The sequence below is a fragment of the Uloborus diversus genome, chromosome 7 (assembly GCF_026930045.1).
Source record: "Uloborus diversus isolate 005 chromosome 7, Udiv.v.3.1, whole genome shotgun sequence".
Taxonomy (NCBI): domain Eukaryota; kingdom Metazoa; phylum Arthropoda; class Arachnida; order Araneae; family Uloboridae; genus Uloborus; species Uloborus diversus.
This window is the reverse complement of record NC_072737.1, coordinates 103,391,046-103,415,524: the sequence shown is the minus strand read 5'-3', so window position 1 is coordinate 103,415,524 and position 24,479 is coordinate 103,391,046. Positions and strand designations below refer to the sequence as shown.

The 24,479-nt window shown below is 32.0% G+C and overlaps 1 protein-coding gene across 1 annotated transcript; it reads left to right on the top strand.

The window, feature by feature from the left end:
* Positions 1 to 1,876: 1,876 nt before the first annotated feature.
* On the top strand, positions 1,877 to 19,217 carry LOC129225617 (eukaryotic translation initiation factor 3 subunit H-like). The gene is made up of 7 exons (XM_054860084.1): positions 1,877 to 1,982; positions 2,289 to 2,445; positions 2,574 to 2,741; positions 9,302 to 9,401; positions 11,966 to 12,115; positions 15,321 to 15,456; positions 18,964 to 19,217. Exons 1-7 carry the CDS (start codon positions 1,908 to 1,910, stop codon positions 19,171 to 19,173), a joined length of 996 nt encoding a protein of 331 aa, XP_054716059.1. The 5' UTR covers positions 1,877 to 1,907; the 3' UTR covers positions 19,174 to 19,217.
* Positions 19,218 to 24,479: the final 5,262 nt, after the last annotated feature.

Sequence of the window (24,479 nt, the reverse complement as noted above, 5' to 3'; positions counted from 1 at the left end):
TTTACAAGGTTTGTAATAGTGCATTCTGCGCCATGACTCTCTCCCCCTCGTGGGAATCGCTGACATAGATTATCTGAAAAATCATAACCAATTGCTCTAAGAGATCTTGTGTGACCGTGAGAGAGTTCATTTCTATGAGGAAAGAAGAAGACAGGAATACCCTCGAGAATGACTCCTGGCGCGCACACTGGGTCATTGATATTTTCTCTCGTAGGGGGGGGGGGTTTAGAAGTTTTTTCATTATTTTGGTTGGGGAGTCTCTTTAAAGGAAGGTGCTCTGTAGCATTTGAGGGGTTGTGTACTGATCCTTGGGGGACTCTTCTGACTTGGTTGCAACTTGGTCTTGACCTGGTACAAGGAGTAGATGAATAATTTTGTTAGGTGAATAATTTTTGAAGGATTGCGATCACATTTTAGTGAGACCTTGGATTAGGAAGCCCTCGGTAGCTTTCGAAAGAGTAATACGTTGCCTATCCACCCAAGAATGTTAGCAGACCATCTCAATTGCTACGGAGCACTCCGCATAAAAGATACATCACGAAATGAAATTAAAGAAACTGTTTAAACTTACCCCCTCCCTATCCCCCTGAAATTCCAATATGATTAAAAGATGTGTGACCTTGAGGGAATTCATTTCTGTGAGGAAAGAAAAAAACGAGGCTACCCGCAAGGGGTTCCTGGCGCAGACTATGCCACTGATATTTTTGGGGAGTAATTTTGAATTTTTTTTTATCTCACTTTGGGGAGTCTTGTTAATGGGGCATAGCATTTGAGAAGAGCTTCCTAATCTTTCGGGGGGTGGTCACATCTGACTGGGGTGCGCACGGGGGAAGTAGCTCAGTCTTTGCGCCACTGGAATTGCTAGGAGTAATTTCAGAGGGTTTCTGACCTTATTTTGGGGATGTCTCGTGATTGAGGGTATTCCGTAGCTTTCGAAAGGCTGCTATATAATGCCCATCCTTCCAAGAACGAGACCCCTCTACTCTGAAATTACCAGTCCACCCCTCCACCTAAAAATTTCAATGATGCTTTAAGTTCTATATGATCCCCCCCTCGTGAGCACCCTTGACGTACATTTGAGGGGGTGCGCGGTGCTTTTTAAAGAAATGGTTATTGCGTCAAAAAGAAATTTCACTACTACTATTTTTATAGAAAATTATTGCATTCAAAATAAATTTTATTTAATTAGGAACTTTTTTGAGCAATGACGATTGCTTATTGTTCGCACTTGACTGTCCTTGACATTACGCTGATTTTATTTCCCCCCCCCCCGCCTCCCTCTGCAGCACTCCCGCGCCCACCATCCACTGCAGGCACGGCTCCTCCGGTCCTGAGCAATGTCCCGCGAAATCCACTTCTCCTGGTCGGTGGCGTCCATGTCCTACAAACATACACACTCTCTCTCTCTCTTTCTCTCTCACCACATACACACACACGCCTGCCTACGTGCATACACAAGTCTATGCACACACAAGCTTACACACGCACGCGCGCCTCACACACACACACACAACTATTTTCACGTAACTGCTCAGGAGAAGGGGCAGGTTTGGGGGGACAGGAGCAGTTTCTAGAAACAATAACTTCAATAAGTAGGGTCCTGTCTCAGCTCGTGATTGCGAAAAACATAATTTGAATTAAAAATATCAGAATTCAAATTATTTTTTTATTTATTTATTTATTTATTTATTTATTTTGAACCAGCAAATAAGTTGTTCAAAAGAGCCCAGAATGGCTAGTAATGTTTACAATACTCGTAGTGACGCCATGGGAATAGAGTCTATTCAATTAATGCAAGTGAATAGTTACTGTATTACTCCATAAAGCGGAACTTTATCGCAACAAATTTATCTTAGTAGGACGCAATTTACTCAACTCGAGAGCCAAATAAATGTTTTCAGTTCAAAATGGCTGCCGTGAGAAATGCTCGCCACGATCCTGAATCGGAAAGTCCGATTGACTACGTTCAAATTGATGGATTGGTATGTTCCTTTTTCCTATAAAAGTACATTTACATGTGCCTTCTTGGAACGTTGAAATTCCTTTTCTGTCAAAGCTTTACATATTTTAACAGTGGCTATAAAAATTTGTCACATCGTATAAAATTACTCGATTTAATCTCAATACAATAAATTGTTAAATGTAAAATATTGTTATTCCTTTACCCATAAAAATTATAAACTATTTCTGTGGTTTTTCCAGGTGCCGTTATTTTTATTGGTATTTAAAGTAATCAATCGACACATGTTTTATCCCGTCATAATTTTAATTTTTCTCCTCTATTCCAGGTGGTTTTGAAAATCATAAAACATTGCCATGAAGAAGGTGCTGGCGTTACCGATGTTGCTCAAGGTGTTCTTTTGGGCTTGGGGGTCGATAATCGTCTGGAAATAACAAATTGTTTCCCTTATCCTAGACATACTGATGAGGAAGATTTTGACGAAAGTAAGTGTAAAATATAATAAACTTGAACTGTCGAATCTTCTTCAGTTCGATCCTGTTAAAAAATCTTTGCTGTCACTGTATGGCTTAATTTTTTATTGTACAACAAGTTGATTTTTTTTTATTCAAAGTGGAATACCAAATGGAAATGATGAGGCATCTTCGTCATGTTAATGTTGACCATCTTCATGTGGGATGGTACCAGAGCACACATTTTGGCAGTTTTTACAACAAACCCCTTTTAGAATCCCAGTTCAATTATCAGAGCTCCATAGAAGAATCTGTTGTTCTAATATATGGTAAGAATTTTGTCATTTTTTCTTTGCAGCATATTAAAAGCATACATGCAAATAAGTGGAATAAAAATTTAAAATTAAGGAAATATTTTGAAAAGTGATGTGCCTGTACCCTAAGTTGCCTTTTAAAGTTTAATGCATTTTAGAATTGTAAATGTATTGCTTTTTTAGTCAATTACCATGTTTATTACTCTTCATTTTCCTTTCTTTTTTTTTTACTTTGAAAAGAAGCAGAAAATATTGCATTATGTATATTGTAAGATATTTTGTGCTAAGTTGTAAAATATCATTCTTCTAACTTATGTGGTAATGCAATACAACCATAAGGAGGCATAAATAATGGGACTTTAAATGTGGACGCCCAGTGGCATAAAGTTTTGTAGCTGTCTACGACAAGCTTTTAGAACTTCATAATCTGTCTGCAAAATTTCAAGCATAGTTTCAACAAAAAAAAATAAATAAATGAGTCTTTTTTAAATAATTATTTTTGAAATAAGGCAGGAGGTGCTCCCCCCTCCTCCCAAACTAAGCCCAAAATCTTTCTCAAATTACCTCCTCCTAAAAATTTCAATGGTGCAATCTGATGACCCCTGCCACCCTGTCCTTGGTGGGCACCTGACATTTGCAAACATGTGTTGACTATTAAACAGAGGTCTGTCTAGGATTTTTTCACTGGGTCCTTTTTTGTGTGTGTGTGTGTGAAAAATAGATTCTTTTTGTAAAAAAGCAAATAATTTTGCGGGGGGGGGGGGGGGGGCAGAGTAAAAAGAAATTTCAAAATGGATGTTTGTGTGAAATTTCTTTTTCCGTTATTATATTATATTTTCTGTTTAAAAATTGAAAAAAAAAATGAAGAATGGTTGAGCATTTAACTCTTTGAAACTCTTAAAAATCTCAGAATTTCGTTAAAAACATCTAAATTTTGTGATTTCAATAAAAGTAAAAAGATAATTTGTTTACCTCTTAACAAAGCGTACTACACATCAAAAATTCGAATAATCCGATTCTCAAAGCGGATGCAAAGAGATTGCAATTCGCACAGTAAACAGCTCTAAAAGTGTGAAAACGGCTCCTAAAAGTTTTTTTTTTTTTTTGAATTTTAGAATTACATCCCCAAAGCAGAATACTTTACAATGTTCTGCAACGTAAAATCATTTGACCAAAATTGTTCTTCAAATACTTCAAGCATTGTTCGCGAAAAAACGTGACATTTTCCACAAATTGGGTGCCAAAAATCAAAATCGTTTCATATAGGATTTTTTTTTTTTAAACTGAACTGTGTGTTGCTATTTATTTTTGTGGAAATGAAATATTTTCGGAAACATCACAGCTTTCAACCAAATGACTAATTAGAGAGCACTGAATTTGGAAAATTAGTTGATCATGAAAACTAAAAAATCAAAAAACTTTAACAAGGTGTCAAACCTAAACCGATTGAGATTTTCCAAAAATAGTTTATATGCTTTCTAAAATGCACAGAAAAAGCAAAGATAAATAATTTTATAAAAATCCAAACCTAGGTGTCAAAGCACATTTTTTTTTGGTTAATTTTACATGGCATGAAGGAGAAATTAAAATAATGTTACTAAATAAAGAAATTACTGAAATATTAAATAAAATGAGTTGAGTTTGGGTTGCATATAATAAAACACTTCAAAATTTTCTAAATCATTGAAATATTTTCTTGGATGCAAAGGGAATAAAATTTCAAACAAGACACGCAATTTCCGGCGATGGACATGTTTCAATGTTGGCATGCTTCCAAAACATACGTGTATGGCGGAAATTGCAGTGGATGAAGATCGATTGGGAAAGTCCTACTTATCGACTAAGTGACTTATCGAATTCGACATCGCGAGCTTTCCGCCAAAATATCGTAAATAGTGAGAATTTTAGATTTTCTTTTAATTTTCAGAAATCTGCAGAATTTCTGCGAAATTCTATCTTGAGTAGGTATTTGTAGAAAATCTGCAGTTTCTACAGATATTCTGCACCGCAGTTTTTCGACACCGCGGTTTCCGCAGATTTTTGGCACTGCGGTTTCTGCAGATTTTTTGCACCGCGGTTTCTGCAGATTTTTTTCGCCGCGGTTTCTGCAGATTTTCTGCACCGCGATTTCTGATTCCGCGGATTCTGGAAATTTTGCAGAATTTCTGCAGAAAATTTGTCAGTTTTCCTCTCACATTTGAACAAAATCGTTCTGCAGCTCAGGCATCCGTTCTGCGACGTACGTCGCCAATTTAGTAGTATTCTGCTTTGGGGAATTACATTAATGGAATTTTGTTTTAAAATCTTGAAATGATGATTTTAATAGAATTTTAATTTATTTGCCTCCATATAAAGCAAAGTTAGCTTGAAAAAAAAAACAGTAAAAGTTCGATTCTCATGTCGGATGCAATCAGATTGCATTTTTAAAAATGAAAGCATTAAAAGTATAAAAACGGGAAATAACAACTTTATTAAAGAAAAATATTTTTAGAATTACCATTTAACAGGTCTGCATGATGAATATTATTAATATCACTGACATATTCACCAAAAATTTGGAGTTGTGAAAAAAAAAAAAAAAGATGAGTAAAGGTTTAACACCAGACACTAAATATCGATAATTTTAAAGATGGTAACCCTATTTGAAGCTATCACATTTCAATTCCATTTCAATTCAATTCGCTGATAAATGTTTTTTTAAAGTCATTAGCGGTAAGAAAAAGATTTTACTTTGCATTTTCAGAGAACTTTCTAACAACACTATAGCTAAGGACTTGATGAAACAAACAAGCTAAATTATTCACTATGTTATTAGTTATTTATCGCTTGCATCAGAGAAATGTGCTGATTTTTCTTTTCTTTTTCTTTTTTTTTTGTACACAGTAATATGCGTTATTTTGATTTCAGATTTGCTTTTTTAGTAAACAATTTTAAAAAGATCATTTTGTTTTGGGGTATATATGCCACTGCGCACAGCTTTTTTTCTTGTTTTCTCTGCAGACAACTTTCATTTTTTTAGTGGGGACAGAACTGTCGCTATAGGGTTTTGTTGTTCCCATCATGACAATGTCGCTGTGTCACGGCGTTTCCGCCACTGAGTGTGGACGTAGAAAATTATTTTACCTCTGCAAGAAAAAAAAAACAATTTTTAGGGCAAAATTGCCATTCAGCCGTTTTCTTTGAAAAGCCTAAGATATGAATAAAATAAAGTTAAAAAAAAGTCTAAAGGTATAAAAAGCAAAGTAAATGCTGAAGATAATTGGTTTAGATAGAAGTTATTGCATATACATATATGCTTTACATATATGCTTCAGATTAACTGCTATCTTTATTTTCATTTATATTTTATTTATTATTTGGCAGACAAAATTTTGAGTTGCAACAATGCTGTCGAAAAACTTCCCAAATTCATGCCACATAGCCTAATAATTTGCTGTCATTATCATCTGTTATGTTGTTTAAAAGATGCTATCATACCCTCAAGTCAAGTTGCTTCTAAGATCAAGCTTCTAGTTCCTAAGCCAAAAATAAAAGGTGTGATTTCTTCTGGGCAGCTTATTCTTTATTCTATCAATTCTGTTATAGTTTACCCTTTCAAATTTTCTGCAACATTTCCATTTGCAGGGCTCCCAAATGGCCCGCTTTTCCCGCCTAAGTCCGTTTTTTAGGGTTAAGTCCACTTTAGACCGCTTTTTAACATTTTGGTCCGATTAGTCCGCTTTTATATTGTTTTTACCTAAGAATCAGATTTTAAAAAATTTCCATTACGTTAAAAGATACTGTGCACCCAAACACGCGGCCGCGGCGCCTTAACCTGACTTTCCCGTATTATTTCGCTTTAGCATTCAGCCGCTGCAGCATGGAAATCCATAAAAAAGAGAGGTTTTGGGGAGGAGTTATGACTTCGAATCGGAGCAGGGTGCTACCAATATTTCTCGGAGTTTCAACCTCACGTTTGTTGTAAGGAATGAATTTTCCGATCTCGATAACTCTAATATTCCTTTATCTCAAAGTTTTTATTGGATCCCAAGCTCTTGAGACTGTTGTGGAAACTTCCCATAACTTGGAACATTTTAGGGGCCCTTGGAACTTAGAGTTGTCGCAAGTTGACTGTAATAGTAACGCTGCTATGAACCATCCCTTTTACAAATGAATTCGGAAGTAATCTCGTGGCACATGCGCAATTTTTTTTACAGGCGCATATGTTCGTAAATTTTACGCCCTTGAAAAGTTCTTGGGAAAAAAAAGTTTATTTTCCAAGTGCTTGTAAACTTTGAAAAAGTATAAAAAGTTTCTTCATTGCTTGAATTCTTTTAAAAATATTTCATCAGTGCATTTTCTGAACATATGTTTGATATGCAGCATCGCGAAAAATTGCTTTCGTGTTTGAGGTTTCAATCCTTTTGCATCTTTTAAATATTTTGACGTTTTTTACAATCGGAAGTTATTTTGACATGTGCAGATTAGCTTATTTTTCGTTTAATTTCAATAATTAACGAAGGAATTAGTTTTGAAACCATGACAACATTGAACTTACTCGGAATTCGCGGAAAACTGCTTTTCGCGTTTCAAATTTCAATCCTTTTGCATCTTGTAAATATTTTGATGTTTTTGACAGTAGAAAGTTATTTTGACATGTACTACTTTAGATTAGCTTATTTTTCATTTAATTTCAATAATTAACGAAGTAATTATTTTGGAAACCATGGCAACATTGAACTTACTCGGAAAATAACTTTTAGTGTTTGAAATTTCAATCTTTTTGCATCATGAAAATATTAAAATTTTCCACAATCGAATGTCTTTTTTCCAAATGCTACCTTAGATTAGCATGTTTTATGTTTAATTTAGTAGAAAATAAATACATTTATTTTATGGGAAACATGCCAAAATCGAACTTGGTTCGTGAAAATTTGCTTATCTGAGCTTTCAATCGTTTTGCATCTAGTAAATATTTTTATATTTTTGTCAGTTTGAAGTTGTTTTGACATATTACATTAGATTAACTCGTTTAAATTTTTATTTAAGTAACTAAAAAATTAATATTTCTTCTTTTGTTTTTAATTCAAATTTCTAGTTTTGCAAATTTAGTTTTAGTTATTATTAGCTTATTTTCGGTTATTACTGTTTTTTTTATGGTGGGGGATTTTAAATGCAAACAATTGAGTGCATAACATTTTAACTTAGGATTTGTATTTGAAACAAAGTTGAATTATAAAATTTTAAGAAGTTGATATATAAGATTTTATAAAGTTGAATTTATGTACATCATTTCATTGTCATGCTAAGAGGGGAATTAGTCCCCCCCCCCCATAAAAGTTCAAAGCACTCATGGCCGTGCAATCATGGAGGTTTTTTTTTTTTAATCTAAGCTTTATGATTCTTGAAAATATACTTTGAATATTGCAAAACTAAGCCTCATGTTATCTGCTTCTCTTTGTGATTAAGCATTTCAGACATTTTTTAGGAAAACTTTCAATACAGTAGATCTTTTATCAAAATGTCTCTTGTAGAAAAAGCAGTTTGTTTTCCCATACATTTTCTATTACTTTCTGTTATTTATATGTTAGCATTAAATGAAATCTGCATGCAGTATTTATGGTGCAAATTTAGGGTAGTGCCTTGAAAAATATTTTTTTACTCTTGTAAAGTGCTTAAATTTTTTTCTTCCTAAAGGGTATGAACCCTGTGATAAGAGATTAAATTTAAAATTCAAATATAAAATAATTTTAATATAAACTCAGTTGTAGCTTTGTTGAAAATCACAACAATATTTGTTAGGTTTCAGTGTGAGTCATGGGGAAGTGCAAATTTCTCAGCAAATGGTTAGATGAAGATGGGAACAAAATTAGAGACTGGGGAAAACGGCAAAAGAATAACGTTTTTTGTTTGGTGTATGACAGATTAATATTGGTTGAGAGGGGATACAATGTAATTAAGAAGCATTACAAGACAGAAAAACATAAAAATAATTTTAAACTAAATAAAGATGAAGCGCAGCTTCATCTATCCTTCAGTGAGACTACCAGCAGCATCCCTGGTTCAAGTCAAAATGTATCATTATGCTTATTTAGTTCTAAAGAGGCTGCCTTAAGTGCTGAACTAAATGCCCCCCCCCCCCCCCGGTCCCATCCAAATATTTGTAAATAATATTATTCAATGGATAAAAAAGATCAGTTTCACAGGTGATAAAGGCATTGTATCATTTTAATTAACGAATTATCTTCATGAATTTAGTCAGCTGGCAAATAATTTGCCTTTTGGTACTTCCCAGGGTTTAATTATGAGTGGTCCTCCCAAGGTCCTCTTTTTGATCCTAACTGGTCCTCTTTAGTCCCCTTTTTGATTGAAAATGGTCCTCTTTTACCCTTGAAGCTAAAATGTGTTGGGAGCCCTGCATTTGTCAGTCAAAGAAATTCCCACCGCACATTATACTTCAACTTAGTGTCATCAAAATGGTTGTGTTGTGTAAAATATTTTCTAATATAGATATTATGTTTTATTCCATGTTAAAAATATCATCAAAATTTGTATTTTTTAAATTTACAACTGTATAATTTAAACTTGGTTTACAGATCCAATGAGAACAAGTCGTGGATTCCTCTCTCTGAGAGCTTATCGACTTTCTAATACTGCTATGAAGTTGTACAAAGAAGGCGAATTCACTTTGGATATGTAAGTATGACTTGTATGTTATTTTACTCCTGGAAAACTCAAAATAGTTCTGCTTATATGAGACATGACTGAAGTGTGCTTACCATCCTTAAAATTTCTCAGTTATCTTAATGCATATTATTCAGTCGACTCTCGATAACTTGAAGCCTTATAACTCGAATATTGCCGTGTCTTGAAGTTTTCATTGGGTGCCAAACCCTTGAAAAGGTTGGCGGAACTTCTGATAACTTGAAGGTTTTGGGCAATCCTTTTAGACTTCTAGTTATCAAGAGTTGACTAGGTTTTTATAAGACAGTAGTCTCTCAAAAATCCGAGGTCAGGAAAAATTTATTACTCAGATTTCAATATAAATTTCCATTTTAATTACGTTTAAACAAATTTTAGCTTTAGATTTTCACGATATTCATATGTATTTATGTGTGAACATTTGAAGACAATTAAAACATGTATTTTGACTGCACCCAAATCCATTTCAGTGAGCTTTCCATGACATCTGCATACATGTGCGTGCATTCTTATTTATCTTGGTTAATATAAAAACGGTTAGTCGTACATTGTTTAATGTTCATATGTGCAACTCATGTGGCATCAAGTTGTGCCCTATTTTTTTATTGCAATCAAATCTTCCAAACGGTATGTTAATGCATTTTTTGTGGCAAATCAATGTCAATTTTACATATTAAATTATCTCCAAGGCATTTCTTAATCCATATCTTGTAGATGGTGAATATTTCATACCACTTCGGGTTAGTGTTGTTGAATCCAATTTCATTTAATGTACCTACTATGCATTTTTATTTTTACACTGAATGTAGTTAATAAGTTTTCCTGTAACAAAAAAAATTAACTTTTCAAATTTTAATGAAAATCAGTTTTTTAGCTACTAAAAGAATTAACTTTAACTTAAACGAAGCACCTCGTATTAAGCGGAAAACCGAACTTTCGAGACTCGGATTTTTGAGACTGTATTCTGTATGTGTATGTTTGATATTAGTTTTGAAATTTCTATGATCTTTATTTCAGCTCTGTAGATTTGTGTTAGCACCTTTAAATTCAAGCGTTTAATTCATTTTTAATGTCGTGATAAGTTCTAATTTCCTTCTTAGTGAATAGTATAGAAGAAAGTGTGTGGCACATATCTTAAACAATAAGTTTGATGTACTTAATTTTGTCCTTTCAATAACTAAAGTTTAGTAAGCATTCATTTCAGGGCGCAAAATTAATAATAGTCCTCTGGTCCAAGACCACAGAAATATCCAGTGGACCAGCAGAATATAAATTTCATTGGTCCATGCGAGCAGTGAAGTTTAATTTGAATCTATTCAAAGTTTGTACCTTTATTTGCAATGTCTAGGTTTTCTTGGCAAGCAAAGAAAGATTAAGAAATTTCTACAGCATTCTAACATATTGTTTTTACCTCTTGTTGTTTGTCTATTGAGAACTGCTAATTGACTTCATAGTGTCATGTTATTTAGTTTTGGTTTTTTAACCTTTTTAAAGACTAGACCATTAAAAGTTCTTAAGGGCCAGTTAAATTTTGTAAAGGGTGTCTCAAAATCAACGCAAGATTTATTTTTGCTGCCATTTTTGCAGTAAATTGTTGGCAATCCTGAAAAAAGAACAATTTGACTGATGTCAGTTTACAATTATTAAAATTTATACAATACAATAATGTGTTTTCATTATTGAATTCAAAAATAATGAAAGTTGAGGCTGGTAAAGCAGTTATTGCTATTGGCGCTCGATATCGTAATGTGGTAATGCACGGGTAGTTGTGTGCTTGTTGACATAGACCTTTGACTATAAAAAGAAATCTAATGATGTTAAAGCACACGATCTAGGGTGCTGATTGTGATTACCAATACGAGAGTACACAACCAGGAAATGCCTCATGCAGTAAATAAATTGTTCCACTGACTGTATGGTAGCATAACACTCTATTTTTACTAACCCTGAACTCTCAGCTGTCAAATTGTTCTTTTTTCATTGCTGCCAACAATTTACCTCAAAAATGGTGGCCAATTCAAATCTTGTGTTAATTTTGGGATATCATTTAGTCACTGGCCCATTGGACAATTGTCTTATTTTTCTAAATTTATTTAGCATTATTCTTACCTTTTATACAAGAAATACAGCTACAGCTTATTTTTAAAGAAGGGTCATTTTGATCAATTCCAGACACTCTAGGTATAGCGGGATATCTGCTGTTCTAGTGTTATAGTGTTCAGAATACTAATTTAATCAATTGAAATAGTTCTAGATCTGTAAGATTGTTGCTTCAGCATTAGTAAAACATTGTCATACTGGTTTGTGATTCTAAATTATATTTCTTAATTTAATTTTATATACATGTATAAGTGTCTATGTATATTCAGTACAATATCTTTGCTCTAAACATAGATTTTCTGAAATTAAAAAAAAAAAACAAGAATTTTTTTGCGAATACAATAATTCCTTTCTTTTTTGTAATAGGAAGTAAAAATCTAACTGTGACCCATAAACTACAAGTCTTAAAGATTTTTTTTAAGAGAAAGAAACCTCCATTTTGTTTTTTTCTTTTCTAGGCTTAAGAACCTTCATGTATCATATGGCAAAATCTTTGAAGAGATAACTGTTATTATTAGAAATTCTCATCTTGTAAATCTTCTGATGTGTGAAATAGCTGACTGGATGCCTGAAGAAGATAGCAACCAATTTTTAGACATGGGAACTGCGTAAGTTTAAACTTTTAAAAGGAAAAAAATATATTTACTTTTGTTAAAAAGAAAAAAAAACTAACTTTGAATACACCACACAATAGGGCTGGCGATGTAGGAATTTCTACATTTTGATGCAATGCCAACCTTACATCGCGATGTAAGTTTTTTTTTTTTTAACTATACTTTCTTGTTAGGGTTTTACTTACAAAATGTATACAAGGTATAAAAGTAATGTATGATGCCAGATACGAATTAACAGATTATAATGCAGTGCTAAGAGCGCAAGTTAGTGAAAAATATGGAAGACAAATTTTGAGATTGCAATGAGCCAGTTTTTTCAATGCAAAAAGATGTAAGTAAATGGACGCAAATGCATGCATTCCTTCAAAAGCTAATTCTTGGATTAAAAAAGGTTTCTTGTAATTAGTAGCGATAGAGAGGAGCCGCACCAGGTAACACTCAAAGATGATTTCATAGTTTATAAAAATACATGAATACTTCAATTCTGAAATTTTCCACCTACATATTCTAAATTATATTTAATCTAAAAAATGTAACAAAAAATAAGTGCCCAATATTGCAGGGTGATGGAGAGGTTACATATATAATCTAGGATAAATTTTGCATAAAATAGATTCACAGTCTGTATTTGTCTTCCAAATTTTCGTTATGCTAAAAAATAAAACTGAGTTGTTTCCGAAAATTATATAAATTTCATATTTATATAAGACATTTATTTAAAAAAAAAATATTTGGGAGGAGGGTGTACACTACAAATTATCTACCAGTGTGACCTCTGTGCTAGGAACTCCACTTCTTGCAACACCAAAATTTTGCTCTTTAATTTTTTTTCTGGCAAGTGACTAATGATAAACTTACTAGTTTATCAACATATCTTTCATCTATAACTAAGAACACATGCGTAATTCTTACACGTTTTGGGAGAAATGAAGGAACTCTTCGCACCTTCATTGTTAAACCAGATTGGATTGACCCACTGCTAATTAACGTTGATGTGAAAAAATTAGAGATTAAAACGACAGCAACCCTGGACCGGTGTCTGTACATCGTAGAAGTATTGAAGCATTGGTTTAGAGAAATTCTAGACCGATTTATTGATATTAGGATGCACAACGGTTTTTGACGATATGTCGATGCATCGTCCAGTCCTGCCACACAGTAACTTCTAAATTAGGGACGATACCAATGTTTTCGCTTTTGATGTAGTTTAGAGTTGATAGTTTTCTGGTATCAATGTTTTATATTGAAAAAAAAATATATCATGGGAAAAAAAAACCTCCAAATAATCACTCATGAAAATAGTAATGAAATTGACATCACTAATCAGTGATTATGACACAAAATGGATGAAAACCTGATTGGAAAGTTAAAAAATGCTTAAAAATTACAAACATTGAAAAAACATCACTAAAATTTTAAACCAAGAAAATTGTTCTTTAGAAAAAATTGAGAAAGTGTAGATTGTAAAACACACTGGAGCAGCCGAAAAGCAATGTTAAAGCACTTCTGTAAGGTTTAGGAATGCACATGCTCTCTAACCTGTAAAAATTGCTTGCCAAGGTCTTTGTCACCTGAATGCCAATATTATAGATGTGCATGTTACCTTGAAAATTATGTTGGATGTAGCTGAGCAATTTGCAATATTTAGCATGACTAAAATTTACAACAGAAACTTTGATGAAATGCATCTCACGCGTCAAATGTAAAGCTGTCTTTGGCGACTAAAAAACGTGACTGAAGCTACATTTTGAAGCAAAAATGACTATGATGACTTTAGCCAAAACGTGGACCAAAACCGATATTTTAAAATCAGTTGTAAAAAACTCACTGTTTGAGTGAAAAACGACTTAGTTACGCAAAAGCTTCTTTTTTTTTTCCTTAAAAAAAAAGAAATTGGAAAAAAAATTAAAAAATTGTTTAATATATCAAGGACGTTTTTTTCTTTTTTTGAATAAGTATTTTAAAAAATAAGAAAACGAGAAAGGTGATTAACATATTCACAGAAATGTACAATGCTCATATTTTAGTCTAAATGTTTTTTTTTTTTTTTTTTTTTGCAATCAAAATTTTTGTGAAGAATTTGTTTTGGGGAATGCATTTTTCCGGAAAGTTCCCTTCTGCAACTACTATTTTTGTCTGTGGTTAAAGGTCATTTCTTGGCAGCCAGACTTTAAGAGCAATGGACTTTCGTGGGCATACTTTTGCGTACTCAACAATAGTAGCTAATTGGGACGTAACTTTGTAGTATTCGTGTGTATGGAATTCGTTAAAAACTAATTCAAGTAACAAAAGCAGTCCTTCCTAAAAAAACACAACTTTTTCTTTTTACTTGACATTAAAATCATAACTTTTAAAAGAGTAAAGGCAATCCCGAGATCCTGCAGGATCGAAAATCCTAACAGCAAGCTAAGCGAAACTGTTTGCAAATCCTGGGATTGTTGAATGTTGCTGAAAAAAAAAGGCATAACCCAGGCCTCTTGTATATTTTAAATTATTATTACTTTTTGGCTATGTTTGATGGCGCAATCATAGTTGATAAGTAAATTAATTTTAATTTGAGAGGAAAGTTTGCATAGTGGATCCTCTGTAAGTCTCACTATTGCAATCATAATTTATCATATGATTATAATTTTGTTCTTCTGAGTCGTTTATTAAAATGTTAATTTAAAAAAATCTCTACCATATTGTTCATTATTCATTAACTTTTAGAGATGTATGAAGACTTAATGGCTAATTTACATTCCATTTCATGCAAATTCATTGGGAATTGTTGTCCTGGGTTACATGCTTAACATTGAGAAGAAATAAGTCATCTTAGGGTTAAATCCAAGTCTCTTTTGCCAAGGTTGGCGTGTTTAAAAAATATTATCACCTAATTGGCAAAAAAAATCTATAGTGCAAAAATTCAGAAATCTCCAAATGAGGGACAAACAGTATCTGTGCCTTAGTTTTATTGAAATTGACATTTCAACTATCTTTAAAAAATATCTCCCCTCATCCCCTTCAAACAAATAAATAAGAACACTTTAGTCTAGCTTTTTAATGTTTGTTGTTTGAGCCCTCCTCCCTTCTTGCCCTCATTAATTTAACATCCCTTGCATGAAATGAAATTTAAATTAATCATAAGCATTGATTCTCGCACATATTTTGTTAGTGTAATTTTTCTTAGTTTATATTCTCATATTTGTATTTTCTGTAGCTCTGTATTGGAAAAGAGTCTTCAAGCTATGATGGAATGTGTGGATACTGTCAGCCAAGAAACCAATAAACTAACTAATCATCAGAGGCAGATTATCAAGCAGCAGCAAGCAAAAAATCAGTACATCCAGAAAAGGGTAAATTATGAGTATTATCCATATTTTTTTACAATTTAAAACCGTAAAAGAAAAGTTTTCTGTTTAATCAAATATTCAATGATACATAATCATATTTGCTGAGAATTGCTTTTTACTTTTTGAATGTTTTTCATGTGTTTAGTACAGTTTTGCAACAATAACTTGTTAAGTTAAATAATTGGATACGTTATAAAATGTTCTGTTTTTCAAATTTGACTTCATTTTACTTTTATACAAGGCCCCCATATAGGGGCAAAGGGGCTTAAGCCCCCCCCCCCCCCCCACACCTCCCAGATATTAGAAATTTCTTGCTTTTAGTGCTTTTTTCTTTGCAAACATGTAAAAACATTTCTGCTCCAGCCAATAATGAATAATTTATTAAAAATGTCCAACTTTAATAACTAATTTGTACTGAAATCAGTTTCTATGGGGAAAATATCCTGCTAAACCATTGGGAAAATATCTGAGCCCCCCCCCCCCTTAAAATTTTGCATATGGGCGCCCATGCTTGTATAGGTTTTATTATTGACTTGATTATAAAAAATAAATAAAAGTTATAAGTATAAAAGGGTTGGCAGCTTGTTCACCAATTGCAAATGATCAATTTGTTGACTATTTTTTGAATACCCAGTGTACACAATACCAAGATTTTGTCAGTCATGGATAAATAAATTTGTACTTTTGCGCAACACTGAACTTGTAATTCTACTCTGAAAAGTTTGCAGACCTCATTTTGCACATATATGCAGTAGGCACAGCACTATATATACAATCAATTTTTACGGATATATTTAATTTACAATGATGTAGAATGGTCACTTGGGTAATTAGATGTAATGGTCACTAACCATTTTTGTATTGCTTTTAACACAAAATTTATCATATAAGTTCTTTAATAAAGTGCATCAACAGTAATTGATTGCAATAACCCCTCGTTATATCGCGCTTTTCGGGGGACAAAGAAAAGACATAACCAAAGTCATTAAATATACTTATCCATCCAACATTTAAGTAAATTATCATTCGTTCTTTTTGATATGATTTTCACATGGTTTTGGTGTAATTCAGGAATGCACTATCATATGTATTAGAATCAAGATTTAAATTTCATAAATTTTCAGCATGAGAGAGGTACAAATATGAAATGGCGAATGAAGATGATCTTTCTTAGCTACTGTGAGATAAGAATGAGCATTTCAATACCCTCTTATCTTTACTAATATTATAAATAGAGGGCGGATTTTTGCGTGTTTATATGTTCGAGGTAATCTCCGGAACCACTGCACCTATTTGAAAAATTCTTTCACTGTATGAAAGGTGCCTTCTCACTGAGTAACATAGGCTATAATTCGAAAAAAATCCGATAAATAGTTCTTTTTTTATTCCAATTTAGGCCCAAATTTCACGTAAATTGCCTATTATTGGCTATTAAAGGGGTGAAAAATTACTTACACATATTAATTTTATGTATCGTTGAAAAGGGTAGAATTTTCTGCGTTCTAAGCAATTTGTTTCGATGCTCTAACTTCATTACGACGGGAGTAATTTACGTTTTTAGCTCGAAATTTTTTAGGCTTAGCTGAAATTTAGGCAATACTTTCTTCATTAAATCTATCCATAAAAAGTGAAGGAATTGTCCCACAGTTTTCTTTTTGACAGCATTGAAAAAAGCGACATTTTTGACTTCAGAAATATCTCGACCTATGGTCGAAAAAAGTAGCTTCTATCTTCAAAGGAAAAAAGTTACAAGCGTTTTTAAATCAATTTCTAAACATGTCATTTTGATTCAGGTTGTCAATTATTTTATTTTCACGTTTCCACAGTTACGCTTTTTGAATCCACTGTTCAGTTTAAACTTATTTTATTTCATGTTTCCATGGTTACGCTTTCAAAATCCATCTTTCGCATTTTAATTTCTTAAAAGTATTTTAATATCTGTCATCAATGTTTGGAAATGTAATTTTGCATGTTTTTTTTTTCTTTTATTTAAGTCTGATTGTTGAATATATGTCACTTGACACAATTTTTATTCTCAAGGTAGACCGGACAAAGCCGGGAAACGCAGCTCTTAATATATACAGATTTGAAAGTTACTCTTAATTATACCTTTTTGTTTGTTTGGCGAAACATTTGTTATTGCCAAAGAAAAAACATCCGCTTTACTCGCCAAAGGGCTGGGTTCCGGTAGCGTGGTCGCTGGCACGTTAGGCGCTGAGCAGTTCAATCTAGGATTATTGTTTTAAGGCAACCGTTAGTGTAATTCATTGTTTTGGCGCTTGCTTTTGAAATAAAAGAAACTTTTGATTTGTTTTTACCCGAGTGAATTGTACGCCATTTTCTTTTTTTCTGACAATGATTTTTGAATGGTCCACGGCATTTTTTTTTTCGTTAGACGGATGAATAGCATGGTTGCTGGATAAATTTGGCGATAAACAATACAGTTGTGGAATTATTTTTACATTTGGAAGATATTATTTGATGTATTTTTTGTTTATTTAGCGAAACATTTTACATTGCAGTAAAAAACGCTTCACTCGCTAAATAGTTTTAAAGCAAATGTAAATCTAATTTAATCATTTGACGAAAAGTTTTAAATTCCAAAGAAACTTATATAGTTTTTTTTTTTTTTTTGAAAAGGTGAGTACGCATTTTATACAAAGAAAAATGATCATTTCACATCAGAGGGGGAGAGGGCGTCTTTTTTTATTCAACGGACCTCCATTAAATTTTTAGCATTGACATCGCTGTGCGGGTACTGCTTGTTCCCAATAAACTTTCTAATCCCTTCGATTTGCAGTAGAAAGGAAGTGAAAAGTAACCAGATTGTTTCCAGAAAGCTCTTTCCTCCAACCAGATCATTCTTTTTTTGCTGCAAATCCCAGTTTGTGCAACCAAGCACAAGTCTTTTCTGAACAAAAAGGCAGTAAGAGAAGGCATATGTTCTTTTCTACTTGAGTCAATGTGTCACCTGCCTGCTGTCTCCTCGCTCATTGTAAAGACCTAAGTTTTAATACAAAATCAAGTGTCAAGTAGTTTCCAAACTATATCTTAAACTAAAGTTGGACATTTATAAAAAAAATTCTAGAAGAGTTAAGTGTTTCAATAAATATAATTTTGGGAAAGTTTCTAAATTGTTTAAATAGTTTTGTATGCATGATGTTTTAATTCCTTTCATTTTGCGTCTGTCAAAGTCTAAAGGTGAGATTTCTCCCTGTTATTTCTTTGGCCTGTTGTATTTCAGAACTGAAGTGTCCCAAAATAGGGGGGGGAGGCACGGAAAGCTTGAAAATACTCCATTTATTCTTATGCTATCAATATTTTGTTTCTTAATTATGTACTAGATGACAATACTAGAGTATTTGTACTGTGTTTTTATCTATTTTATTTTTTTGCTGTTCTCTTAAATGTGGGAGATTTTTTATGGGGGTTAAAAAAAATTTGCAATTTTTAGAAAATTCCTTTATGTTGACTTTTGGAAATGAGTATGCATTCTGTAATAATCCCTAGGCTGCAGAAAATGCTGCTCGTTCTGCTAAAGGGGAACCACCTCTACCTGATGATGACATCAACAAGTTGTTCAAGCCCATTCCGCCACCCTCACGTTTGGATGCTCTGCTAGTATCTGGTCAAATTGATAGCTATTGCAAGCAAATATCTCAATTTTCGTCTCAGAACTTGGCCAAACTTTTCATGACCGAAGCCTTGCAACAAAAGTGATGTATATTTAAATGTAAAAGATGATTTATTAAATGTACTTCCAAATTTTATGTTGTTTTTTCAATCTCACTATGCTCTCATACTACTCTAAAAAAATACACTAATCCTTACTGATTTGTAACCTCTTATATATATCTCTCTGTGATAATACATATTGAAAGAATAGTGTACATACTTGGTTCTGTTTCAAAAATGCTTAATGTAATTCATTCCAAAAAAAAAAGACTTATAAGTAATGCATTTTTAGCATCAATATTTTATGTAAATTTTTAGAACTTTTTTTTTTTAAGGTTCAGCAATTATGACACAGGTTGTCCTCTCACCTGGAAAGTCTTAGGTTTCACCCAAAAATGCTTAAAACTCATGGAAAGTGACAACTGGTCATGGATTTTGAGTTTAAGAACATGCCTATTTATCGAATTTTACAGATTAGGTGCAAAATTTAAGCATCTGAGCGACTTCGTACGCTGTTATACATCAGTCCCAATTTTTCACACTTCAAAATCCGATTGGATCCGTTTCTATAATTCTCGCTCGTTTTTCTTTACTATGTGATTCAACCACTAAGACATTTATAATTATGTGTTTGGCATTATTTTTAAAACTCCTTATGTGTAATATTGTGTAGTTTAGGACTTAAAAACTTCTAATTTTGCCACTCTCATTCAACTCAAAAGTTTGAAGTCATTTGCATCTGTGTTGATTTTAGAGACTCTTAAAAGTTATCATTGATTTTCAGCAGTGTTTTTCCTTAAATGAAGATTAAAAAAAAAAAAATTGATCTAAAGAATTGATTAAGCCTGTTTAGGACATCGATGAAATGCGAAAGTAAGGGATTTAATTTAGAAAGTTCAAAAGAAGGAAAAAGAAATAAAAATTGAGCTTAAATGTTATATTGTTCACCAGTAGTTTTACATTATTATTGCTACATGTTTGAAACTTCTTTTATTTTGAAAAATCATTTTGTAATTGAAACTTTTTTCGGTATTTTTAGCAATTGAAAAATTATTGTGTATCATATCAGATTTTTCAAAGAAAAAATAATTTTTTTTACATGAAAATTCCTACCTACGTATAAATTTTGAATGATTTATTGGAATCCAAAGAATGTTTTTAAAAATTTTAGATTTATAAACGTATGTCCTTGGTAGCAGAATAATTCAGTTAAAACTTGAATCATTTCATGTGTATCCCTAGTTGCTGTTTCATTAAATTCTTTTGGTTATAATAGTAGCTGAGCTAGTTACATTTCACTTTAATTTTTCAGAAACATATGTCCACACCATAGATCAGATGGTTGTAATTTTATTTTCACAAAAACAGCAATTTAGGTACTCTTGTGATAAATTAATATTTTATTCTGGAGGAATTGCATCCTGTGAGTCATGGAAAGTTACGAGCTACAAGGCTCATAGTTCTCATATTTCTCTTATATTTCAGTTTGTCAGATATTCTCCTATATTTTCTCACTAACTCCTGTATTTTTTTCGTCAGATGTTAAACGGTACCCAAAAATGCAAAAACCTTTGATCCGTTTTTTTTTTCTTCTTTATCCCCTGCACTGTGCACTCTTACATCTTTAATGATGGCATATGTATGAAACTCTTATTCGATTATTTTTATGAAATATACAAAACATAGCTGGTTTTGCTTGCAACTTTTAATGTGTTTTCAATTTTTTTTTTTCATTTAATAAGTTTACTTTGTAATTTTAATAGTATAACATGTCAACTTTAAGTGTACTGCTGTAAAGATTTTGAAAGCTTTTAATTTTGCCACATATAATCTTACAATGTAGTTCAAATTACCGGTTGTAGTTCAAACGATTGTTTTTGAAAATGCCGTGGACAGATTTTGGTACCAATTCAACTTTGAGTACTTCAAATGTTTCAAAGCTTGTAGCTTGCTGAAAAATGGGACTATCTTGATGAAAAAAGTGTGATTTTGTATAGGATTTTGTCTGCTGTTTTTCAAATACAGTTGACCCTCTGTTTAACGACTTTCGTTTGACCACGAAAAATCGTCCTCAAGTAGAAATCGTCTTTAAATAGAATGCTTTTAACACTATAGTGTGCCATCTGGGACCGGGAAAAACTGTCGTTAAATAGAGAAAGTCTTTAAACAGAGAGCCAACTGTATATACTTATTTTGTGTAGATTTTTCAAGAATTTTAGAAATCATCTTCATCTCAGAATTTTTTTTTTTTTGGCTAATTTTTTTCTATCTACTCGGTTACGATTTCAAATGGGAGTGGATGGTTCTATGCTCCACTGGCTCTTCGAACTCCCTCTTTTGTTTGGCAGATTAGGTCAAATTCACCCTTTATACATGTGTGTACATAACTGTAAGTAATGGATAATGCAGTTGCAGTAAGCGCCATGTAATTGAATCAGCCAATTTAATGAATCAATTCCTCAAAAACGAAACAAAATGCAGCTTTAACATTTTTTTTTTCTGTAAATAGTGAAACAAATGGGAGGCAGAGTGTTGCACACTTTTTGTAACGATTTTCTCATGATATGTCCAACAAAACCAGTGAGACGGTAGAGACATGGATTCAACGGGACTTTTCATTGTTAGTGTTAGCATTGAAGCAATGAGGTACCAATCCCGAGGACTATGAGTAGATTTATGACATTGAAAGAAGAGTGTCCAAATTAATTATTACCTAGTTTTAGCAATCAATAAGAGATGCATTTTTCAAAGCAGAATTTCAATCAAGATCTGCAGCAATTAAAATCTGAATTTTGTAACTGCTTTTTCATACTGTTTTGTGATGATAAAATTCTTTAAATAATCAGAGGATGGATATTTTGAGTGTGTGGTATACTTCTAATGATATCTTGTTTGACCAAAAATTTAATATTTTAATAAGTTTTTTGAAATTGTATGAAGAATTCCACGTTTAAAAAAAAAAAGAAACACGTGCACACAATTTTGTTTAATTAAATCAAAATTGTCGTAAACAAATGTGATTCATATAAGCGACCGTGGGTACAAAAATAAATTGCTTTCTCATTTGCGACTTTTTTTTTTTATACAGTGCTCCAAACATACTAGATGCATTACTTTTTCGAAAGTCCTATATATTTTTCCTTTTAAACTCTTATATATTTTTTCCCACTTGCTATGAGCCATGGAGCAGTAGTCGGAGAAAATCATGAATTTTAAAACTTGAAATTTAACAGATGCCCTAATAATAGTTTATTGCAACTTCGCAGCACTTCCACACTTCTAAAGTTCAGTTATTTTATGTACAGTTGAAATATCTTGGATTGTTAACTAGCTGTTTAATGGATTCCACAAAAATACAAATGTATACAATAATTTTTAATAAATAAGCTTTGCACATTACAATTGAATTCATATACACTTATTTCATGATAAACAAAAAAGGGACTTGAACACCACATAATCCATTTACAATTTAACTAAGCATATATTTATTCCATTATCAAAGTAAAAGGACTAGAACACACTTAAAGTATCAAAGCTGTCTGTGTTGATTTATCTTTTGACAATAACAGAAAATTACTGATAAAAACTTTTTGAACATTATAGGACGAAAAGCCGATTTTATCACCAAAAGCAAGCATATTTTGCATAAAACATTTGAAGAAAATTCTTTTCAATAATTTTCATCTCTGAGTTTTGTTATGACTCTGAAGTAATTTTGTATATTAGTCATAATATTTTCTAAGTAAAAATATGACTTGTGAATTGGTTTTTAAGTCTAAATAGTCATTATGCATCTTAACCTGGGCTCTTGAGTACTGCAAATATTTTACTGATTTTTTTTTAATGCTTAGTAAAATCAGTTTGATATTTTTAACATAATGCAAACAAACTGAAATATCTTCATAAATTTAATACTATCTATGATAAATATAATTTAAATTACTTCAATTTTATCCAATGATTAGAAATTTAAGGAGGAATATGTGTTTAATTTTTTTTTTCTTCTAAAGCTTGCAATTTAAAATAACTTTTCATCCTTTGATATTTTATGCAACAGCATGATTGTTTGAAACTTTTGAGTTCATAAGTTCAAAACTTTTATTGATGGGTCGTACTATAAACTACAAACACAGGGTTAAGTAGATACACAATGCATATATGGCAGAACAATTCAACTCTGATTTTTATAACTACCCTATAAATACTAAAAAAAATATTCAGATAAAAAGGTTTTAAGCAATATTAATCACGAAATTTTCACTCCTCTTTCTCTCAAATTAAATAAATGATAAAATATTCAATAGTTTCCAAAAAATAATCATTTGTATTGATTATTTATCCCAAATATGAAAACAATTACTTTTTTAAGCTGCAGGTGACCATGTTATGCAATGATTTGTATGTTTTGGTAGGTCCTAAATAGTTACGTTGATGATTTGATTACTAATTTTAAATATATTTATTAAATAAACCTTTGAATTTAATAAATTATCTGGTTGAAGTATATAAAAAATATTTGCTGCCTCTTCTCCAAAACTATGTATGCGAAAGGATCACATGTTTCAGGATTGTAAGGTACTTTTTTTTATCATGTTTCCAAAATAGTTTAATATGAGCTATTAAATGAAATTGCTTTGTCGATTATAACAGCTCACAAAAATATGGGATTAAATTTTACATTATTCAGTAGGTTATTTAAGTGCAAGGAGTTAAATTGAGCTGAAATATATTTTAGTGCAAAAGTTTTATGTACATAGAGTATGGAGACATTTGTCTTCACTTCATATGACTAGAAGTACTCATCCTTTTTCCGCAGAAAGTTCAGTTTTCGATGGAAAATGCAAAAACACATAAATTCTAATTGTTCAGTGATTAAATTATGTACAAATTGCATATTTGTCATCAATGTAAAAATAGTTTATATCAAAACATTTGCAAGTAACACTTATAGAAGATGCTTTGTAAAATTTAAGTAAGCTACACAAAGAGAAACTTTGACACTGATTCGTCCCCTTAAGAACTAATTTTGTAAAAATCTTTTATACAGTCGGACCCGCCTAATGGAATTAAGCCAATTTACCACGAAAATTATTCTAATAAGCAGGATATTCCATTCGAGATAACAAATTACAACGGTTTGGTACTTAGAAAATAAATTACGATAAGCAGGATATTCTTTTAACCAATATTCTAATAAGCGGGCTTGACTGTACTTCATTTCTTAGTTTATTGCAAATTAATGTTTTTCTTTTTGACTACAATTAGCAAGTTATTCTTTTTGTTTCTTTTCTATATTTTTTGACAGTATTCATGATTGAAATAATAAGTGAACTTTTGATATACTGCCT